Source organism: Poecilia reticulata, chromosome 20 (assembly GCF_904066995.2).
Source record: "Poecilia reticulata chromosome 20, P_reticulata-male-v2, whole genome shotgun sequence".
Classification (NCBI taxonomy): domain Eukaryota; kingdom Metazoa; phylum Chordata; class Actinopteri; order Cyprinodontiformes; family Poeciliidae; genus Poecilia; species Poecilia reticulata.
Window position 1 is genome coordinate 21,530,863 of NC_088849.1, and position 19,021 is coordinate 21,549,883.

The 19,021-nt window shown below is 38.7% G+C and overlaps 1 protein-coding gene across 2 annotated transcripts in view; it reads right to left on the minus strand.

The window, feature by feature from the left end:
* gpr158a (G protein-coupled receptor 158a) overlaps positions 1-19,021 on the minus strand; it is a 72,950-nt gene that overhangs the window by 7,564 nt on the left and 46,365 nt on the right. For both annotated transcript variants that reach the window (XM_008396494.3, XM_008396493.3), the window contains exons 6-8: positions 5,171-5,280; positions 3,435-3,673; positions 1,576-1,714 (exon numbers count right to left, since the gene is read on the minus strand). In XM_008396494.3, coding sequence (XP_008394716.1) covers positions 1,576-1,714; positions 3,435-3,673; positions 5,171-5,280 — 488 coding nt within the window. The remainder of the gene's footprint in view (positions 1-1,575; positions 1,715-3,434; positions 3,674-5,170; positions 5,281-19,021) is intronic.

Sequence of the window (19,021 nt, forward strand, 5' to 3'; positions counted from 1 at the left end):
GCATAGAGAGGTAAAACCAAAACTTTGACAAGTTTCATTGACTTGTTAAAATTAAACATGAAGGTTAAAAGGTTACTCAACTAAAAGTAAAAAGTACAACATAGTAAAAATACTCCTAAAAGTATTTTTTTTCCAAAAAGTTACTCAAATAAATGTAACAGAGTAAATATAAATAAACAAAAAGGTTTCAACTGACCAATCATAAACACAAAGTATTTATATGGAGTTCAAAAGCCTCCAAAACTCAACATTTCCTTGAAAACCTATGAATAGCAAAACATTCAAGACGAATAAATGTTTGTTTAGAGCTAAAATATGTCTGCCGATAATTTCACCTTTAATGCCGTCACAGAAAATAAATCACTGTGGCGCTCTTCATTAGTAAGTAATGTGATGGAGCTGATCTCTACGTAGGGGCTAAGAATAGCTGCGGTGATGTCAGATCGTTTAAAACATCTTTGTGCAGCGATTTGACGTGCAGAGCAGAGGAACTTCACTGTGAAACAGCAACATGAGGCTTCGCTCTCATGTCACATGCAACAAACAGGCCTGTGGAAGTTATGCTTAATGATTTTATGTGATAAACAAAATGGCACATAAATGTGAAGTGCATTTAAAGTTAGGAGTGGTTATCAGAATTTTCTTTAAAGACAGTGTTACTCCGCAAGCCCCTAAAACAACGTTTACAGTCAGGCGTGAAAATGGCTGCAATCAGACACACAATTATACAACCGTACATCTTTGAAAAGCATAAGTGGGGCCTTCTGCACAACCAACAATAAGGCAGCAAGTGGTTTCTGGATTGTAAGTTGACAACAAAACTCTTGTCTTTTCCAGCAGCCATTGTACAGTACACGTAACATTAAAACCAGCTGACCAAATGTGCTTGAATTCTGCTCTGGTTGCTAGGAAACGGGGTTGGGCTTGGTTGGGGTTGCTAGGTAATGGCGCAGTGCTCACAGAATGTGACTTATCGGAAGGTTTTTGAAACGGCTCATTTTCCAGACACCAAAAAAACATTAACTTACTGCCAAAAAAACCCAGCTTGGTGGGTTTTTGTTAAAGTGCTTGGACTGTTTTTAGAAGCAGTTGAGACACAAATGGCAAAACAAAATCGAGCAAAATGTGAATTTTGCCATAATCCCCCTTTAATATTTTCTGTATTTTTTTCCTTGTCTGACCAATCAGTGCAACTCGGCTGAATTTTACCCAATCCTCTTAACCTTTTTCTAATTAACTTCCTGTTTCAAGATGAGGCAAGTGTGACAGCAATGGTAACATTTGTCTTGTTCTACTTTTCTTTTTGAAAAAAAAAAGCATTTAGAAATTCACTTACATTGTGTCTACAGGTCATGTAATTCTTCACAAAACTTGAAAATGTTGTTTGCACTTCAGACATTAAAAGTATTAGAATCCAGTCTTTTTTTCGAAAAGGTTATTTGTAACGCAACAACTTTTTAAAAAAAGATGCTGGAAAATCTGTAATTTTAATAATAATAATTTTAAAAAACCCATTGCAACATCCTGGATGAACTGAAACACCTGGGTTACATTTGGGAGCAGAACGGGGATTACCTGATGACGTGGAAAATGGCTGACAGCACCAGTTCGTTGTGAACGGCGATGGCCATGAACCGAGGCTCGTGGAAAGCCGATGGCACGGTCCTGACGGCGTAACAAAGGTACACGGCCCACAGCAGGAAGAGGAACTCCGCTGTTCAACAAAAATCATGCTGACCAACAATCCTCATAAAAACGCCACAACTCTCCAAGTTCAACATATTTCCTCCTCAGACACACAGGAAAACCTTCTGCTCCACAAATATGTTGGTTGCAGCTTTGGCTTGTGGTCTGCTTTTTTGTGTCTGACCTTTTTTTAAATATTTTTAATCACAGAAAAGAGACAAAAATTTAAAGAAAAAGCTAAAAAAATATTTTAAAATATAATTTATATTTTTATTTGCTTCTCTGTGTCTTTCTGGCTGCATTTGGGTTCAACTAAAAATCAAACCTGACAGATTTATGATTTTATTTCCTAAATCAGGCAGCCTGAATGTTACTGACTGCACTTGAAGAGAAGATGTTAAAAAAACAGTAATTTTTTAAAAACTTGAAGACTTTGAGTTAATAATTTTCTTCACAGTATCTGTTTCACTGAGTATGTTTAAATTAAATATTTATAATGTTTCCGATTGGTCAGCAATATTTAGAGTATTTATTTTGTTTCTAATGGAAGAATATTAGTGCTGAAAGTGCAGTTTTTGTTGCATTCGCAGACCTGCTCAGTCAGGCCCAATTTGCTGTAGGCTCTCTTAAATTTATAGTATTGTTTGGGAGCTGTGAGGAAAATTAACCACACAGGACTGCAGTTGAATCAGACCTCTGACTGCGAGCCAGAGCAGGTGTATTTCTTAAAATCTGAAAGATTTATTGCTTCCTGGTGAGTCTGAATTACGAGCCGTGTTCAGGCAGAGACAGAGCTGACTTGCATATCCTATTTTTACCGCCTAATGAACAGAATGAGACTGCGAGCTCAGTGTACAGTAGCACAGCAGGGTGTCTCTGCTTGTGGCCCATCTGTTTGTTAGAAGCTTCTTCTCTCTCTTAAAGACTTGGCTGGCAGACAGGACACAACAGATGAGCATATTTGATTTCTCATCTGCCTCCGCTACTTTCCTCTCAAACGGAGCAGCGAATAAAAGCTGCATCGTTGTGGAGAAGAAAAAGATCTTTCTGGATTTAATGGATTAATATTATTACAAGATGTGCCGCCTGGCTCTATGTTGAAGCTGCAGGATGTAACTTTTATAAAAAATTATTTTTTAAACATATTTGTTAAAACTATGTACGCTATGAGACAGATTATCTAAAAATATCAGCTCCTCTGCCTTTTTCTATTGCTATCTACAAACAACCAATCAGAGCAAGGAGGCAGGTCTTAGCGCTGTCAATCATGCCTCCGTTGCTCTTTCAGTGCTGCAGCTAGCACAGCCTCTCATAAATGCTAGTGCTAGTTAGCATGACCACCAATTATGGCGGATAAACAGTTTTTCTTGTAACGGTGAGTTGTTTCTCTGACGTTAGCATATTTAGCATCGTGTTCACGAGGTTGATTGACAGCGATAAGATCCTCCTCCTGTTTCAGATTGGTTGTTTTTGGTCGGGAGCGGTGCATTTGTGCATAGTAGCTCGAGGAGGAAGTAGAAGAGATCGATCTTTTCTGTCTCATTTCTCTGCATGTTTTAACATATTTTTTTATAAAATTTACAAATTGCAGCTTTAATGATGTGAAACTTTTAAAAACTAAATTAAAAGAAATCTGTAATGGGATAATATCTTTGTAGATATTTATATTCACCGTGGAATGTAATCTGGCCATCAGGTAACATGTTTTGATCCTAATCTTGAATTAGATATTTTGTGTGCGGACTTACCGACGGCCATCATGTAGTCCCAGCGATCCAGGAGGCACATGCCGAACTGACTCCCGTCGGGCGTGTGGCCCACGTCGATGAGCGCCAGCTTCCTGTCTGGGTTCTGACAGACGGCAGACGTCCACGCCACCAGGAACCAGCAGACGATGAGCAGGATGATGGCCAGCAGGCGCAGGACTCGCCAGCTGGTCATGTAGGGGATCCGCTGGGCTGTGCGGGACAGGAAGACCTTCAACACCCTGCGGAGAAAAAGGTTAGGACGGTTCTGTGGCCTATACAAAACATGTTCACTACATATTCTATACAAAATCGTTTTTAGATAATGAGATTTTTGTCTGGCTAGTTCCTTTCATAACGACCTGTTTTAGGGCCTCTGTCACTTTAAATCCAAATAAGCTGCTGCTGGCTGGCCATGACCCCAGGTTGACCTCTACACTCACACCTAAAAATTACTGCAAACAGATGCACAACTATACGTCTTTGAAAAGCAGAAGTGGAGCCTCCTGCACAACCAACAAGAAAACTTTTGACTTTTCAAACTCAAAAACTTCTGAAGTTTTTTTCTGAATAAAAGATTTCTGAAAATTTTTCTTGCACATTTTTTGATGTTTCAAATTTAGAAAATTCAATTTTTCCCCCTAGAAAATTCTTGAGAACTTTCAACTTTTGAAACTGAAAAAATATTTTTCTTGAAAACTTCAGAGATTAATCTCAAAATTTCTGCATGCATTTCTATCAAAATTTCAAACTTTTTTTTTTTGAAAATTTTTGAGATCAGTTTTTTTTAGCACATTTTCAACTTTTGAAACATCGAAATTTCCTTGTTTTTTCTTGAAAATCTCTGAGATTAATCACAAAATTTCTGATTCTTTTCCAGCAAATGTTTTACTTTTCAAACTCAGAAATTAACTTTTTTCTTGAAAATTTCCAAGATTTATCTAAAAATTTCTTTGCGTCAGGCAAATTTTAAATTGTTCAAACTCAGACTCAGAAATTGTCTTGTTCTTTCTAAAAAACTTCAGAGGAGAATCACAAAAATTCAGATTTTTATCTAGCCAAATGTTCTACTTTTCAAAATCAGAAATTATCTTGTTTTTTCTACAGAATTTCAGAGATTAATCTCAAAATTTCTAGACATTTTTTCTTATGTCTGATAGCCTTAATATGTCATCGTATATCTATTAGATTTTTTATTTTACATTTTTCCTCCTCTTCTTCTCTCCATCCCTGAGGCCACCATAGCGCCCCCTGGTGGGGTTTTGAACCCACCGGCGTGAGAGACATTAAAACAACCTGCTATTCTTAGGCTCTGCCCTTTAAAGCAACATCGATATAATTTCCACTAATGAGCCCCATCAAAAATTGATCTGTGCTACATTAATGTCCACTTACAGCCGTCTCTTAGCCCCATCTTCTTAATCTCCAGCTCTACTTTTGAAAGAATCATATTTCAAATAAAAAAGAAGCTCCTCCTGCAGCTAATCACTAATATCGCTGCTTGTTGCCAGCAGTCGTTTCTCCTCTTCTTGCCATCACATTTGTCTCTGTAGTATTTAGAGGTTAGCGAAGGCCACAGCTTCCTTAATTACTTTATGTTGGCAAGGAATGCAAAATAAAGTCTGGTGATGAAGTAGCTGAGGAACACACAACCTCTTGACTCTTTTAGCGGAATTAAAATGTGAGATTCGGTGCAATTGCTGTGGATGAAGTCGATGGGAGTGAATAATGGAGAGCACCTGTAGAGTTTCAGAGTGAGCGTCCCGTAGACGGTGGCGAAGCCCAGCAGTCGGACCCAACGCAGCAGAATGCAGCGGAAAACGCTCGGGTGGAAGTAGAGAATCCCGACCTGGAAGCAGACAAAAACCAGCCAGGGTTTGAAAGACAACGGCGCACTGGGACCACTGTGGATTCAACAAATAATAATGAAAAAAGCTAATTTCTGCTAAAAAAAATTCTTAAATTTTTAGATTAATCTCAAAAATGTTCTAATAAGGACATTTCTGAGTATGAAAAGTAAAAAATTTGCTAGAAAAACTCAAATTTTGATTTTAATCTCAAATTTTCTACAGAAACACAAGAACATTTCTGACTTTTTGCTCCCTTTTTCCAGAATTTTTATTTTTATTTTTATACAAAAAGCAAAAAAAAGTTCGAGTTTGAAAAGTAAAAAATTTTCTACAGAACAAAAACAAACTGAAATTAAACTCTTGCTCTTATTTGGACATGTTAATTTAAAAAAAGAAAATCATAGAAATAAAAAAAAAAGTATAGAAAAAAATACATTTTTGACCTATGAAAATGTTCAGTGTTTCAAAAATCTCAAATTTTTCACAAATTTTTCTTCTTCTAGAAAATATGCGACTTTTAACACTCAGATATTCCCATGTTTAATTCTAGAAAATTTGAGATTTTTTGGTGTAAATTTACTCTTTTGTTTCTGATCCCAGTGGCGTTTTTACGCTGTCGTGGGAAGACAACGGCCTCAGTGGGGAAATTAAATCCAAGTCGGAGGAAGCTGCAGCCTCAGCAAACAGCTCTATAAACACTGAAGTGATTTTATTTAAATGTTTGTTCTGATCTGCGTCTGGAGCAGAGCAGCAGGGTTTCATTAACTCTGTTTGCTGGCTCTACGTTCTCCCACGCCGTTTAACGCAGACTGCGTTCATTTTTCACTCTTCTAACCATCAAAGCTAAAGGTATTAGGATGTAAAATGAAGCATCTTTTGTCTCCACAAACAAGGAGGATAAAAGTTTTATCATAGAGTTGAAGAACCTCCTGAGATTTCTCACATAAACCAGCAGATGGGATCAGTTCATGCTTCAGTTGACATGTGAGGCAGGCAGATGCTGCTGCTTTTAACTCAACCGCAGATACAAGAAGAGCTACGATTATTGAAACCTCTGGTGATAATACGATATACATTAATATAATGCACTACTGCGATATACAGCCTCCGTTAATACGACAGCATTGTATAATATTTCAGGAGGCTGGAGCTTTCAAAGAGACGCAAACTGAAATCGTCAAAGTGAAACCATCCACAAGCCACGAGAATGTGAACTTAAAAAAATGCAAATGTAATTTTATTGTTATTTTTTTAAAGTTAATGGATTGCTCTCAATAATAACAAACATGAAAATTTTAGTGAAAAGTAGTGCAAAATATTTGGCAAGAGGGATTTGTTCGACATTATCAGAACATTCGCTCCATTTTCACTACAAATGTGCAGAAAACTTGTCAATATTCTGCTAATGTTGAAAAACACAATTTCTCAACTGAGATGTTTACATTGGATAAGAAATTACATAAGACGTGTGAACGCCAAAAAGCAGGATGTGGACTACAGAGTAGAGCATCCTGGGTAAATCCAACCAAAACAAACGTGCTAGCTTAGCGCTACTGGCAAAAGTGGGTTGTAGTTTTCACCAAAGACGAAACAGAAAACCCAAAACCACTCAAATCTGACGCCGCTCCATTTTTATTTACGTTTTGTGAAGAATGAAGCGTCTTCTTCAGAGGTTTTCATGTCGTTTCCTTCTATAGTTCTTGGTGCAGCGCCACCACAGGCGAGGAGGGGAACAATAAGTTTTTCCAATGGTTTCGTTTGTGAAAGCAAACCGCAGCAGCTGAAAATGTAACAAACGTCGCAAATTTGGTTCAAAATCAAACCAAATCTACTGAGCAAAGTTTTGCTCACATTCGTGATGTAAAGTGACAATGAACGGACCAGTAGTGCAACCAGAATGGCTGCTGTTGCTGCTTTTTCTAGAATCAGAGCTACTGGAAGTCGTTTTGCAGCGTGATCTGAAGGATAAGTTCATAAACTGCATGGGTCAGTTAAAACGTGTGCTGACATTTCAGAGCTGTTCTTGGCGTTCTTCATCACAGAAAGCTTTTCCGCCGAGACCCAGAAGAGGACATCAACCCGTGTTTTCCACACACTGAAATGTGGCCGGTCCACTGCTGCCAACTAAAAAAAACTAAAAGTAAAAAATAAACCCTGATGGCCTTCCAGCGACATGAAAAGAGCCAACACAAAAAAAAAAAGAAAGAAGAGACAGAAACAAACATCTGAGGCGACATAATTATCTGTCCGTTGCAGATGTGCAGTGATTTCCCCTGTGGGATTGTTAATGGTAATCGGATTAGCTGAGGCATTAATACGTTCCCTCAGGCAGCAGAAAAGATGCAGCCATGCTGGCGCTCACCGGGTTTGAGTCAGTTAAGGGACACGGAGGAGCCGAGAGCGGAGCGGCAGCCCGGATCCTCGCCCCGCAGCCGACAGAACCGAAACCTCTGACTCAATGGAAGAGGTTGACTCAGCTTCTCCAGGGAGCAGAAAGTGAATGCTGAGGTTTTCATTTTACCTGCAGACCAGGTGTTTCACTTCACGTTGGAGCGTCTTTTTGAAACGGAGATCAAGAGATGACGAAAAGGAAGCAATCCTGGCAGGTACTGAGCAACAGGCCGACGCACATTTGGGTCCGCAGGGAACCAAGAGACCTGAGTGAAGTTGGCCCCCCCACCTTCTTCAAATCAGACAAAATTGGTGTCAAACGTTTGTGCTCCGTTTGTGCAGCAAAAATTTTCATTTGTGCCGCTATCATTTTAAAGATATAAAGAAAGTTGGATTTCATAAAAGTTGAGGGGCTGGTTGACCTTTTGCCCTTTACACTTTCATTAATATCTTTAAAGCCAAAGCAGCACAAACAAAAAATTTTTTGCTGCACAAACCAGCACAAACGTAGCCGAGTTGATTGACACCCATTTTATCTGATTTGGAGAAGGTGTGGGGGTGGTTGACCTTGGATGACCTCTAGAAACATTTCTTTATATCTTTTAAATGATAGCGGCACAAACGAAAATTTTTGCTGCACAAACCAGCACAAACGTTTGACACCAATTTTGTCTGATTTGAAGAAGGTGGGGGGGGGCCAACTTCACTCAGGTAACCAAGAGGCTGTAGGAAAACCACCAGGGACCAGAAAAGATGGCCGCTTTTAACTGGGATCTGAATCTAGTGCTGGTTTTGTTTGTGGTGGGAAAAAAATTAGACATCGGATGATTTAAATCAGGGGTCACCAACTCCAGTCCTCAAGGGCTACCATCCTGCAACTTTTAGATTCACCTCTGCTCCAAAATGTCTGAATTTCCTCACCAGCATTCATTCCTCTCTGCAGTAGGCTGGAAATGAGCAGTTTGTTTGATCCAGGTGTGTTTGAGCAGAGACACATCTAAAAGTTGCAGGACGGTAGCCCTCGAGGACTGGAGTTGGTGACCCCTGATTTAAATAAACACAAACTTGTTTCTAAATATCATCTATAAAACACAGACACACCAATTTTCCAGTGTTGTAAGTGAAAATAATCTCCCAGTGGAATTAGTACTTTTTCATCAATATTAGGGAATAACTGACTTAAAACAAGCTCTTACATCTTACTGAAAAGTTATTTGTAAGTTAGTTTTGTTTTATTTCAAATCAGATATTTATACTTGGTAAGATTGTGTTTTTGCAGTGTAATCACAGTTAATTCACTGTTTAGATTTGTCCCTGAATCAAAGGACTGAATTACCGTCTCAGTTTGAAGTTAATCCTCATTATTTGTTGAAACAGAGACGTCTAAAAGCTCAAGTCTGGAGTATAGACCCCTGTTCGGCGTTTCAGATCCACATAAAACAGTTAAAATTTTAATTTCTGGTCTGGATTTTGTCAATGATAGCATAAAACAAAAACAAAAAAAACTCCACAAATGTGTGACATACACTACTCCACTTGATAATGCCATAAACCAGCCACAAAAAACATGCGACAAAAGTCGATAAGCAACAAAACTCAAAATATAAAACGGACAAACTGAGCCGTCGTGAGAACCAAAAGAGGAACATAAGTCAAAATATATACACGTGTATTTCAGATAAACTGAGGACGGTCTTTGTCCTCAAGCGTCTCCTCCTGGCGCTCAGAAACCTCGGCTGCTCTGGTGATGCACTTTGCATCAGGAGCTTTCTGGGAAGCGTCTGGCCCCCGATCTTTAGGCCGGCTTCTCTTAACGCCAGCGAGCAAAAGGGGAAGATCAGTTTCTGCCCTCCTTCACTTTTCAAACCTCCCATTAATAATCGATGCTAAGTGCTGCGCATTAAGGGTTCAGCAGCGTCTGTAAGCAAAGGGATTCAGGACTGTGTGAACGTACAGCGTTTGACCCACAGATATGGAGACAATTCTTAACTTTGTTTTACATGTTCAGTTGTGAATGAGACAGGTTTAGTTTCTTCACTCAGCCTCTTCAGGATACCTGAACTGAAGCGCAGCGTGTTTCTTTATGTTGCAGAATAGAAACACTTTTTACCTGCAGGGTGTAACTTCTACTAAAAAATGTTTTTTACATATTTGTTAAAACTGTCGCCATGTTGTGACGGTTTGTTATGAGACAATCTGTGAAAAGATCGATCTTCTCCACCGCTCCCGAACAAAAACAACCAGTCAGAGCCAGGAGGAGGGTCTTAGCGCTGTCAATCATCCTGACGTACACGCTGTTAAATGTGTTAATGATGGGGAAACAACTCACTGTTACAGGAAAACCATCTATCCGCCGTCATTGGTGGCTCAGCTAACTGGTGCTATGCTAGCTGCAGCGTAGCAGAGAGCAGATTGGGAGGAAAAGGGAGGACGAGCAGCGCCGCATCAGATTGTAACTGACAACGCTAAGACTGGGAGAAGGCAGAGGAATTAGACTTTTTTCAAAAGTGATCTGTCTCACCATCCTGTCATTACATGGTGACAGTTTCAACAAATAGTTACAAACTATTTTTTATAACAGTTATATGCTGCAGTTTTAACGTTTTCAAATTCACAAAAAAGCAAAGTAAAGTTTGGAGAAACTCCTGCAGAAGACTAAACTTTCCCAACCACCTTCAGAGGTGAATTATTTGGGTCAGAAATCGGATGAAGTACTATGTTTCTCCCTATCAGTTGTTATTAAAATGCTGTACATATCAAATATGACTTAAAGTAAATGTAACTTTGCGATTTGAAATTGGGCCTCTGTCTCTTTAAGAAGCTCCTGCTCTTTTTGAAACTCCGCCTTCAGGAAGTCATCTCAACATGGCTCCTCTATTAACCCTTTAACAACTTTTTAGGGGTCAATATTGGAGCCATGTTGAGAAAAGTATAGGAGCTACAGCAGACGCACATTTCCACCAGGTGTTTGCTAACTGCTGCTGGCTAGTCTGAAGGAGCTGAATGGGGGGAGGAGCTGCGCCTCAAAGGCGGAGCTAGGTCCGCCCAGGCGTTTTCCACAGCTGAATGGTTGCCATGGAGATTAAAGGATTTCTTAAACATGCATGGAAGAATCAAAGTAACACTCCAAGTTTGTTTTTGATAAAGTAATAACATTATAAAATGATGTAAAGCTAAAAAAAGTCCATTTTACATGATACTGGCCCTTTAAGGAAGATGAAATCCAGACTTTAGATCTAAGAAGCAAAACAGTTTCTGACTTTATCAGATAAAATCCAAATAAAATGAATGGAGGTTTGTGGCACAAAATGTACAAATGTTGTTTGAATGCTCTTTGTACGTTTCTGCAAGAAAAGGGAAAATGATTTAACAAACATCTACAGCATTAAAAAAAATGCATTCAGACAGAAGTGATTAAAATGGAAAACACTGAAAGGCTGAGAATAACAACAGGTAGTGTGCTAAATTTCACAGGATTTAAATTATCATGCACAGATTTATCTCCAACTGTTAATAAGGTGTTGATAAATCAGCGAGGTCTGATGGAACAAGAGAAGGAGTCACTCATCTGCTCGCTCAATCAGCACTTTATTTCTGATTATCTTTTCTTCTGAACCGTTCCTCGTTTCAGCGCCCACCAGCTGGTAGTCATGCAGTTTCAGGGCCTGGAAAGCGTCCCATGATGTAAACCACCCAGCTGTGGTGCAACAAGCAGCTCCCAGATTTGTTATTCACTGCTAATAACTTTAGCACAAGATTTGCTGTCTTCATTTAATTCCTAAAGATCATTTCTGAGTTAGTAAAACTGATATTGCTTTGGCATAGAGACACCGACTTTCCCCATGAATTTAACTTTTTTTTTTTACTTTTTAGACTTCAATTATAAATTATCTTCAGAACTCCTTAAAATGAACAAATGCACCATGAAAAATCCATGAGTTTTAATGCAAAAAGTAAACTCTTTTATACCTTCCTGTTGCAGCTAGCTGTGCCACAAAGAAAAAACTAACTTTTATATTAAAAAAAACAACCAACCACTTGAGAACAAAAATGGTTGTGGCAAAAAAAAAGTGACCAAAAGTAACTGTATGGCTTTTACATCAATCGCTCATGGGAGTTATAAATGCTTTCCTTCACTCCTGTTCAATCTAGCTGTGCTGCAGTGCTAAAGCTAACTTTTATATAAAGAAAGAAACAACAACAACTAGTTGTGGCCAACAATTGTTGTGGCTAAAAAATGTGACCAAAAGTAACTGTATGGCTTTGACAGCAATTGCTCATGGGAGTTTTAAACTCTTCCATACATTCCTATTGGAGGTAGCTGTGCTACAGTGCTAAAGCTAGCTTTTATATAAAAACAACTAGTTGAGGCCAAAAATGGTTGTGGCTAAACATTTTTGACCATAAACAACTCTGAATTTTACAGCAATTGTTCATTGAAATCTTTCCTACATTCCTGTTGCAGCTAGCTGTACTACAATGCTAAAGCTGGACGCTGAAAGCTTTGCATCCCAGAATAATGTAAGCATGATAAAATAACATCCTTTGGGTCTATTTTTTACATATGAAAACCAGTTTTTCTTATTATCAGATGAAATTTAATGTGGTATACAAAACAGTCTGGAAATTTTCATTTTTCAGTCTTCAGAATTGGATAATCTGTTTCCAAGTTTAGACATTCTCAGAAACACCAAGATCCTGTCAGACTCCGTCAGGCTCCGACTTCTCAGTCTTGTCAGTTTTCACAAATATGAGCCATTACTGCCACTTGCATGATTTGTTGTACTACACTAACTGTCTGGGTTAGAGATTTGGCAGCTTTCTAGATCTGAAGCAGACAGTGACCTTACTGTAACGGCGACCCTAAGCCATAATTACGGCATTAACATAAACAGAACTTGGGTTTGCTCCAAACACAAACAAAGCCCAAAAGGTTTCATGTGAGAATGGGAAAAAACCCAAACACGACTGGAAGCACCACAGAGAATATCACCAAGTGTTTCGCGCCGGGACGCTTTGGATAATTAGCTCTCGCTGCAGGGCAGGAAAAAACATTTTAAAAAATAACATCAGGAAGGAAGTGGATTATTTTCGCTGTTAGGAGAAGCAGCTTCTAATGAAGTTTTAACAGGAATTCAATAAAAATGTCAATGTTCAGAGATTGATCCAGCATCCTGTGGAGGTCATGACCCCACAGGATGTCGATTACAAAGACATCAATATCTTCATCTATCAGGTTATGGAGCAATATTGAAATAAAACAATCTAAATCTCTTTCTGTATTTAAAAGAAATTGTAATCTTTGTTTATTTTTAATGTATTTGAAATATATCTAGTAGTATTCTGAGTTGAATATGAGGCAGATATAAGTTTATACGTCTTTTTATGTCTTAATTCGTAACGTTTTTTTTGTTACATGGACTTTACATTTTTGTTGAGTGAAGGAAATAAAAAAAAGAAAATGAAAAGTAAAAATAAATTTCTCTGCACTCTCATTTTTATATCTTCTCCACAAACTGATACAGTAAAGCAGGGGTGTCCAAAGTGTGGTTCAGGGGCCATTTGTGATCGTTGCGCTGATTTTTTTTTCTGATCCCCAATTTACAGTTCAAGAAAGATCCAAATTTGTTTAGTAAACTTTTTACTTTTACTCTGGATAGTAGTATCACCAGCACAGTGGAAGATATTCTATTTTTTAATCAGAATTCTGACTTTTCACAGAATTTTGACTTTTTGATTTTTTTCTGAGTTTTGATTTTAATCTCAGGGTCTACTGTTTTCCTCAAAATTTAGATTTGTTTTTTAAGAATTGACTTTTTTCTCAGAATTTTGACCTTTTCTTAAAAGCGAAATTTTTCTGAGTTTGAGAAAAATCCTGATTTTGACTCAGGACTTTTGCTGTAATCTCAGAATTTTGACTTCTTTTAAGAATTTACTTTTTTTCAGAATTTCTATAAGTCAAAATTCTATTTTTTTTCCTCAGAATTTTGACTTTGAACTCAGAACTTTATGTGTCAGTTTGTCAAAAATCCTAAAAAAATAACCAAACATTCTTAGGTATATGTCAATTAAGTTGTTAGCATATAAAAACGTAACTGTTTCTTCCTTGTTACAGGATTTGTAAACCTTAACTTAATTCACTCTGAAAGGCTGTTCCAAATTTATTTGGTAGATTTGAAGAGAAAGACTAGATTTGCCTCATGGTGCACAAACAATTCAAGCATTTCTGATTCTGAATTTTTTATTTAGTGGCCCTAATTGTCTTCCATACTCATTTATGGTCTGGCATCTGGTACTTCCTGTAGTCAGATTCAACCAGACTCAACTGGTAAAGGTTTTCATCACATTTAGCTCCAAAATGAGGCTCCACCATCTCTGAAATTTATCCTCTACATTTTATCCATCAATCAAAACCAGTTTGTGATGGGAAACGCGTCTAAACGGCATACAGCTCCTGGAGTTGTCCAGACACTCAAACCTCTTCACCGTGATGAAGTGGCTCTGATGTGTTGGCGGTTTAAGTATCTTGAAGGGAGGGAGATCAATAGGAGATCAATAGGTGGATTGATTGGTTCAGTAATGCTTTTTATTTGGCAGCTAATCTATGTTAGCCTGTGGTCTGCAGGGCTGAAACGATTAATCAGATTGTGATTAATCAATTATCAAATTCAAAGTCCAAGCTGTAAAACATCCATATGGCAACTCAAAGAGTGTAAAAACATCCAGATTTCCCAAAAATTAATCTTCAAAAACCAAATTTATTTACATTTATCACCCAGTCCTACTGTCTAAAAGCATTTTTGAATAAGCGTTGGACTGATGGATGGATTTATTGTTTTTGGTTTGGATTTCTAGAGTAATAGTTTCCAACCACATTTAGTCATTCAATCAGCGTGGAAATTGAAAATTACGGCCTGAATGGAGTTATTGTCTCTACTGGCAGCTGAGCATGATGAGGACAAGAGCAACTTCACAACGAAGCACTTATTGAAATGAAAATGCCAAAATAAAAACATCATCCATGAGTCATCTGTCCGTGACGCAGAGTAAACTCGCTGCTTTTGGTTTGCAGTAGCAGCTCAACATCAGACGGTGCTGAATTTCAGCCTTTTGTCATCAAAACTACAACCAGCTAAAAAAAAAGAGGGGGAATTTCTCTCCATCTGAGAAATGCAGCAGCTCTGGGAATCATTTTGTCAGAACAGAAGATCTGATGCTAGTTTTAATGTTTTGACATGAAGAAACCGAGTGGAGCCGGTTTATGTGGTCATCATTTCCCACTCATTGCTTTTTTCTTCTTCCCTGAGCTCCTCCAGAGCGACTGAGAGGGAGGGGATGCCGCTAAGGATAGGTGGGATCTTGTAATAGCAACGGATCCATTTTTATATGAAAGCTGACACTCCCTGCCACATGGGACGACCGGCTTTCTGGAGGGAGGTAATGGTTTCTCCTCCTGCTGCTCCCTGAGGTGGGCTGAGTGTAAATTACATCCAGCTTGGCCTCTGCTCAAGGCAAGATCGGAGTCGAGTCGCAATTCCCTCCCCTCCTCATCGCCGCTCAGATCCGGAGATATTTCCACCCAGCTCAGAGAGACGCGTCAGGAAACGCGTCTCTTTACTTTTTATTCTGAAGTTGAAATAACCCAGAAATGCACCTTCCAGGTAGTTACTGTTTTTCATCTCTCTAGGGAAAAAATGTCAAACTCCTTTTTATTTTGGGCTGTGAATGTTCTTAAAGGGCCAGGATGTAGTGGCAAAACCAATTAATAGACTGGTAACATGAATACTTCTTAAAATTAAACAACGTCTTTTCATTTTAATCATTTATTCATTCATTTATTTATGAAGCAATTTAAAAACCAAAGGCACAAGGCAATCAGAAAACACAAAATTGGCCAAATAAACAATAAAATATAAAAGCAACGGCGACTGGCCTAATCTCTCTGGAATTACAGGCTAAATTAGAAAGCTGAAATGATAACTGAGATTTAAATTCGGCAACAGAAAGATCAGGTTTTTGAGAATTTTGCAAAAATAAAAATCAAAGATTTTTTGGTGCTAATTTAGAAATAAGACAATTTTAACTTGACAGCTAAGCTAAGCTCTTAGTATTCCTGTAATTCTCATCAGCAAGACATTGGAGTTTGTTTTGAGACAATAATTCCTTAATATTGATGAAAAAGTACCAGTTTTATTGGAAGATTATTTCATGTATAATATGGAAAAAATAATCTGTCAATGCAACAAGTATTTCTCTTTCCCAGATTTAAGACAATCTCCTATTGACCCTTTGTACGTGGGATCACTCTCTTCGAAACTCGGCCCGCTCTGCCAAGACAGACGGAGCGGAGCGGGCTCAGGTGTGAGCTGGTGAGCTCCGCCACACCTGGTGGCCTAATGTCGCTTTTATTTAGCTGGTTTCCCAGTAGAAATGGTCACAGGACGCGGTGGTCGGCTGAACAAACAGACAAGGATAGAAACCAAACTTGTCATTTTATTTTATAACTTTTAATGAGGAAAGATAAAAAGGTGTTTGCATAATGACTGGCAGCGCTCGGTGTAACCGCAGATTAGCAGCGAACACTTTATAGAAGGCAAGAAGATTAATGTTCATTTACTTTATAAGTAAGTATGATTGGAAAGATGTTAAATATCGCGTTGTGGAGAAGGTACACATCTATCCGTAACCATGGCCTAACATGTATGAAAAAAACTGGTTAGCATCTCGTCTTCTGTACGTTTTTAAAGCCGCTCTGGTTTAAGGGGAAACGCTGTTCATGACATATTAAAATAAATCATGTGCTGTAAATTCAGGCAGTCAGTAATTTGATTAACACGTCAGGAGGGAGGAGGTATGGGTCGGTTTCTAAGCTAGCTGTTTCCAACTTTTGTAAATACCACCATATGTGAGCCCCAACCAGGTGTGTTACGTTCACAGACAAATTAGCTCGACTCGAACAAGTAGAAGCCATGAATAAACTGGAAAAAACTAATTTTGTGAGTTAGTTATGCCTTATTTTAAGTGTACTAAGATATTTGCACTAGAAACTAAACCAAAAATACTTGGCAAGACTTGTGCAGTGTGCTGGGGTAGGAAAAGCATTTCTCCTCCATGAAAGAAGCGGTGGGAGCAGCGTGCGTGTCCAGCTGCTTAATAACAGTAGAATTATTTAAAATGGAAGCAGCAGCAGGGTTGGAGGAATATTTCAGGATCTATATTTAGAGTGAAGCTTCTCGCCCTTGCAGCTCTGGATTGTGTGCGATGCACAGGAGTCGCATGCATCAGGGTGGAGATCGGCCCGGTGTCGAGCAAAGACATTAAACCATGGAAACGAGATCAGCGACGGCGACCACTTCTGCAGAACAGATCAAACCGAATCCAGACGCCTTCACTCTGCAGATCTGACTTAATCTACAAAGTGAAGCTCAACCCTTTACAAGCCCTCTATTTTTAGCAGCCGCTGCCATCACTACGCCAGCTGGAAACAGAAATATCTGCCTTTCATTCATTCGCTGAGCTCCCAGGCTCACTTTCATTCTGCACATTTTAAACATTACCACTTTCCAGGACCTTGTCGCAGCAAATTGCATTGATTAGCCAGCTCTAAATCAGCTGGCTTTAATTACGTTTACTTTGTATCGCTTCACAAGGCGTGCGGCTCTGCATGATTGCAACTAAATTGCAATTATCCATTTCCCTGAGCACCAAAGAGGAAGATATAATGGTGGCTCAAGGTAAATCAATGGGTTCGTGGGTGTTACGGGGGAGCCTAATCATCTGAAGAAATGATGAGGTTCTGCGGAGGTTCGGCTTGAAATAGAACTGATCGACACAAATTGATTTGTTTTTAAAGTAATTATACTCTCTCGCACTTTATATTAATTCAGTTTGTGGCTAATAAACCCCCAGTTTGTCATAAGCATCATTATATCCTTTAAATAGGACAAACTGAGACAAAAGGAAGCTGATCTAAAAGCTTCATATGAAAGCTTAACCTATGTTTTAAATCCTGTATCCACTTTATTACAGAATCAGTTGCTTAATTTTGATCCCAAAGCCAGAAACAAGTGCAGCGAAGTTTACATACGGTGGACCCACAGTGAAACTAGAAAACAATACCACTAAAAATTATTATAACTGTCTATTTTAATAGTTCAAACACCAAATGTGCTTTAAAGGTGACCTATTATACTTCCCTGAACAGGTTAACATAGATCTATGTGCAAAACAAAATATGTTCGTTATATTTTCTTTTTAGATAATGATCAGTACAAGATGTTTTAGGGCATCTTGTCACTTAAAATCCAAATAAGCTCAGCGTTTACACTCACATGTCAAAATGGCTGCAAACAGACGCTCAGTTAGACAATCGTACATCTTTGAAAAGCAGAAGTAGAGCCTCCTGCATAACCAACAGGAATGCAGAAAGTGGTTTCTGGATGACAAGACAACAACAAAACCCTCATCTTTTCCAGCAGCCATTGTATAGAGCATACAGTGGTAACACCAGCTGACCAAACATGCTGGAATTCCATTTGGGTTGCTAGGGAACGGGGCTGGGCTTTGCTGCTGTTGCTAGGTAATGGGGCAATGCCCTCAAATGTGGTTCAACAATCAGGAGGTCTTTGAAACGTCTCACTTTCCGTAAACCAAAAAATATTAAACAAATATGCCTCCTGTCATGTCGTCCAAATATTTCTCAATGCAAAACAAAATCTGGAAATTACAGATTTCAGTGTTTCTTCTTAGATTATATCCACTGCTGACTGCTGACCACTGCTGAAGAGGGAGAAAATGCCAGGGTGTGGTTGGCATAATGCGTCTGTATTTAATTAATTAAAACACCTCCTAAATTAAAGAGGCCAAAAAGCATGAAAACACACTGAAAGGAAGAAACTGTGCGACTAACTGAGAGGCAGCATGTGAGGCTCTTCAACAGATGGCGACTTGATGGTGTATGTTAGGCAGGGGGTCACCAACAAGCCGCAGGATGTTTGCTTCTGCCTCTTCTGTTCTCTCACACTCACTCTGCTCATCAACAGAACCAGGCGTACAGGAATACAGAGGCTGAATTATGTGTTTTCTCTTTAGAGAAAGACAAAGTTTGAAAGTATTTCTGGTTGCAGAAAACGCGCACAGTCATTGTGGAAAAACCATCATTACATCAGCCGTCAAACTCATTTTCATTTGGGCCAAATCAAAAATCAGAATGCTCTTAAAGGGCCGGTTGTGCCAGAGCGTCTTGATAAAACCAATTAAATGGTTAAGATATCAATAAACAGCTGTTTGTTGCAGCATTCAGTAAATGTTACTCAAGATTAAATAACATCGATCATCTTCTCACACTGG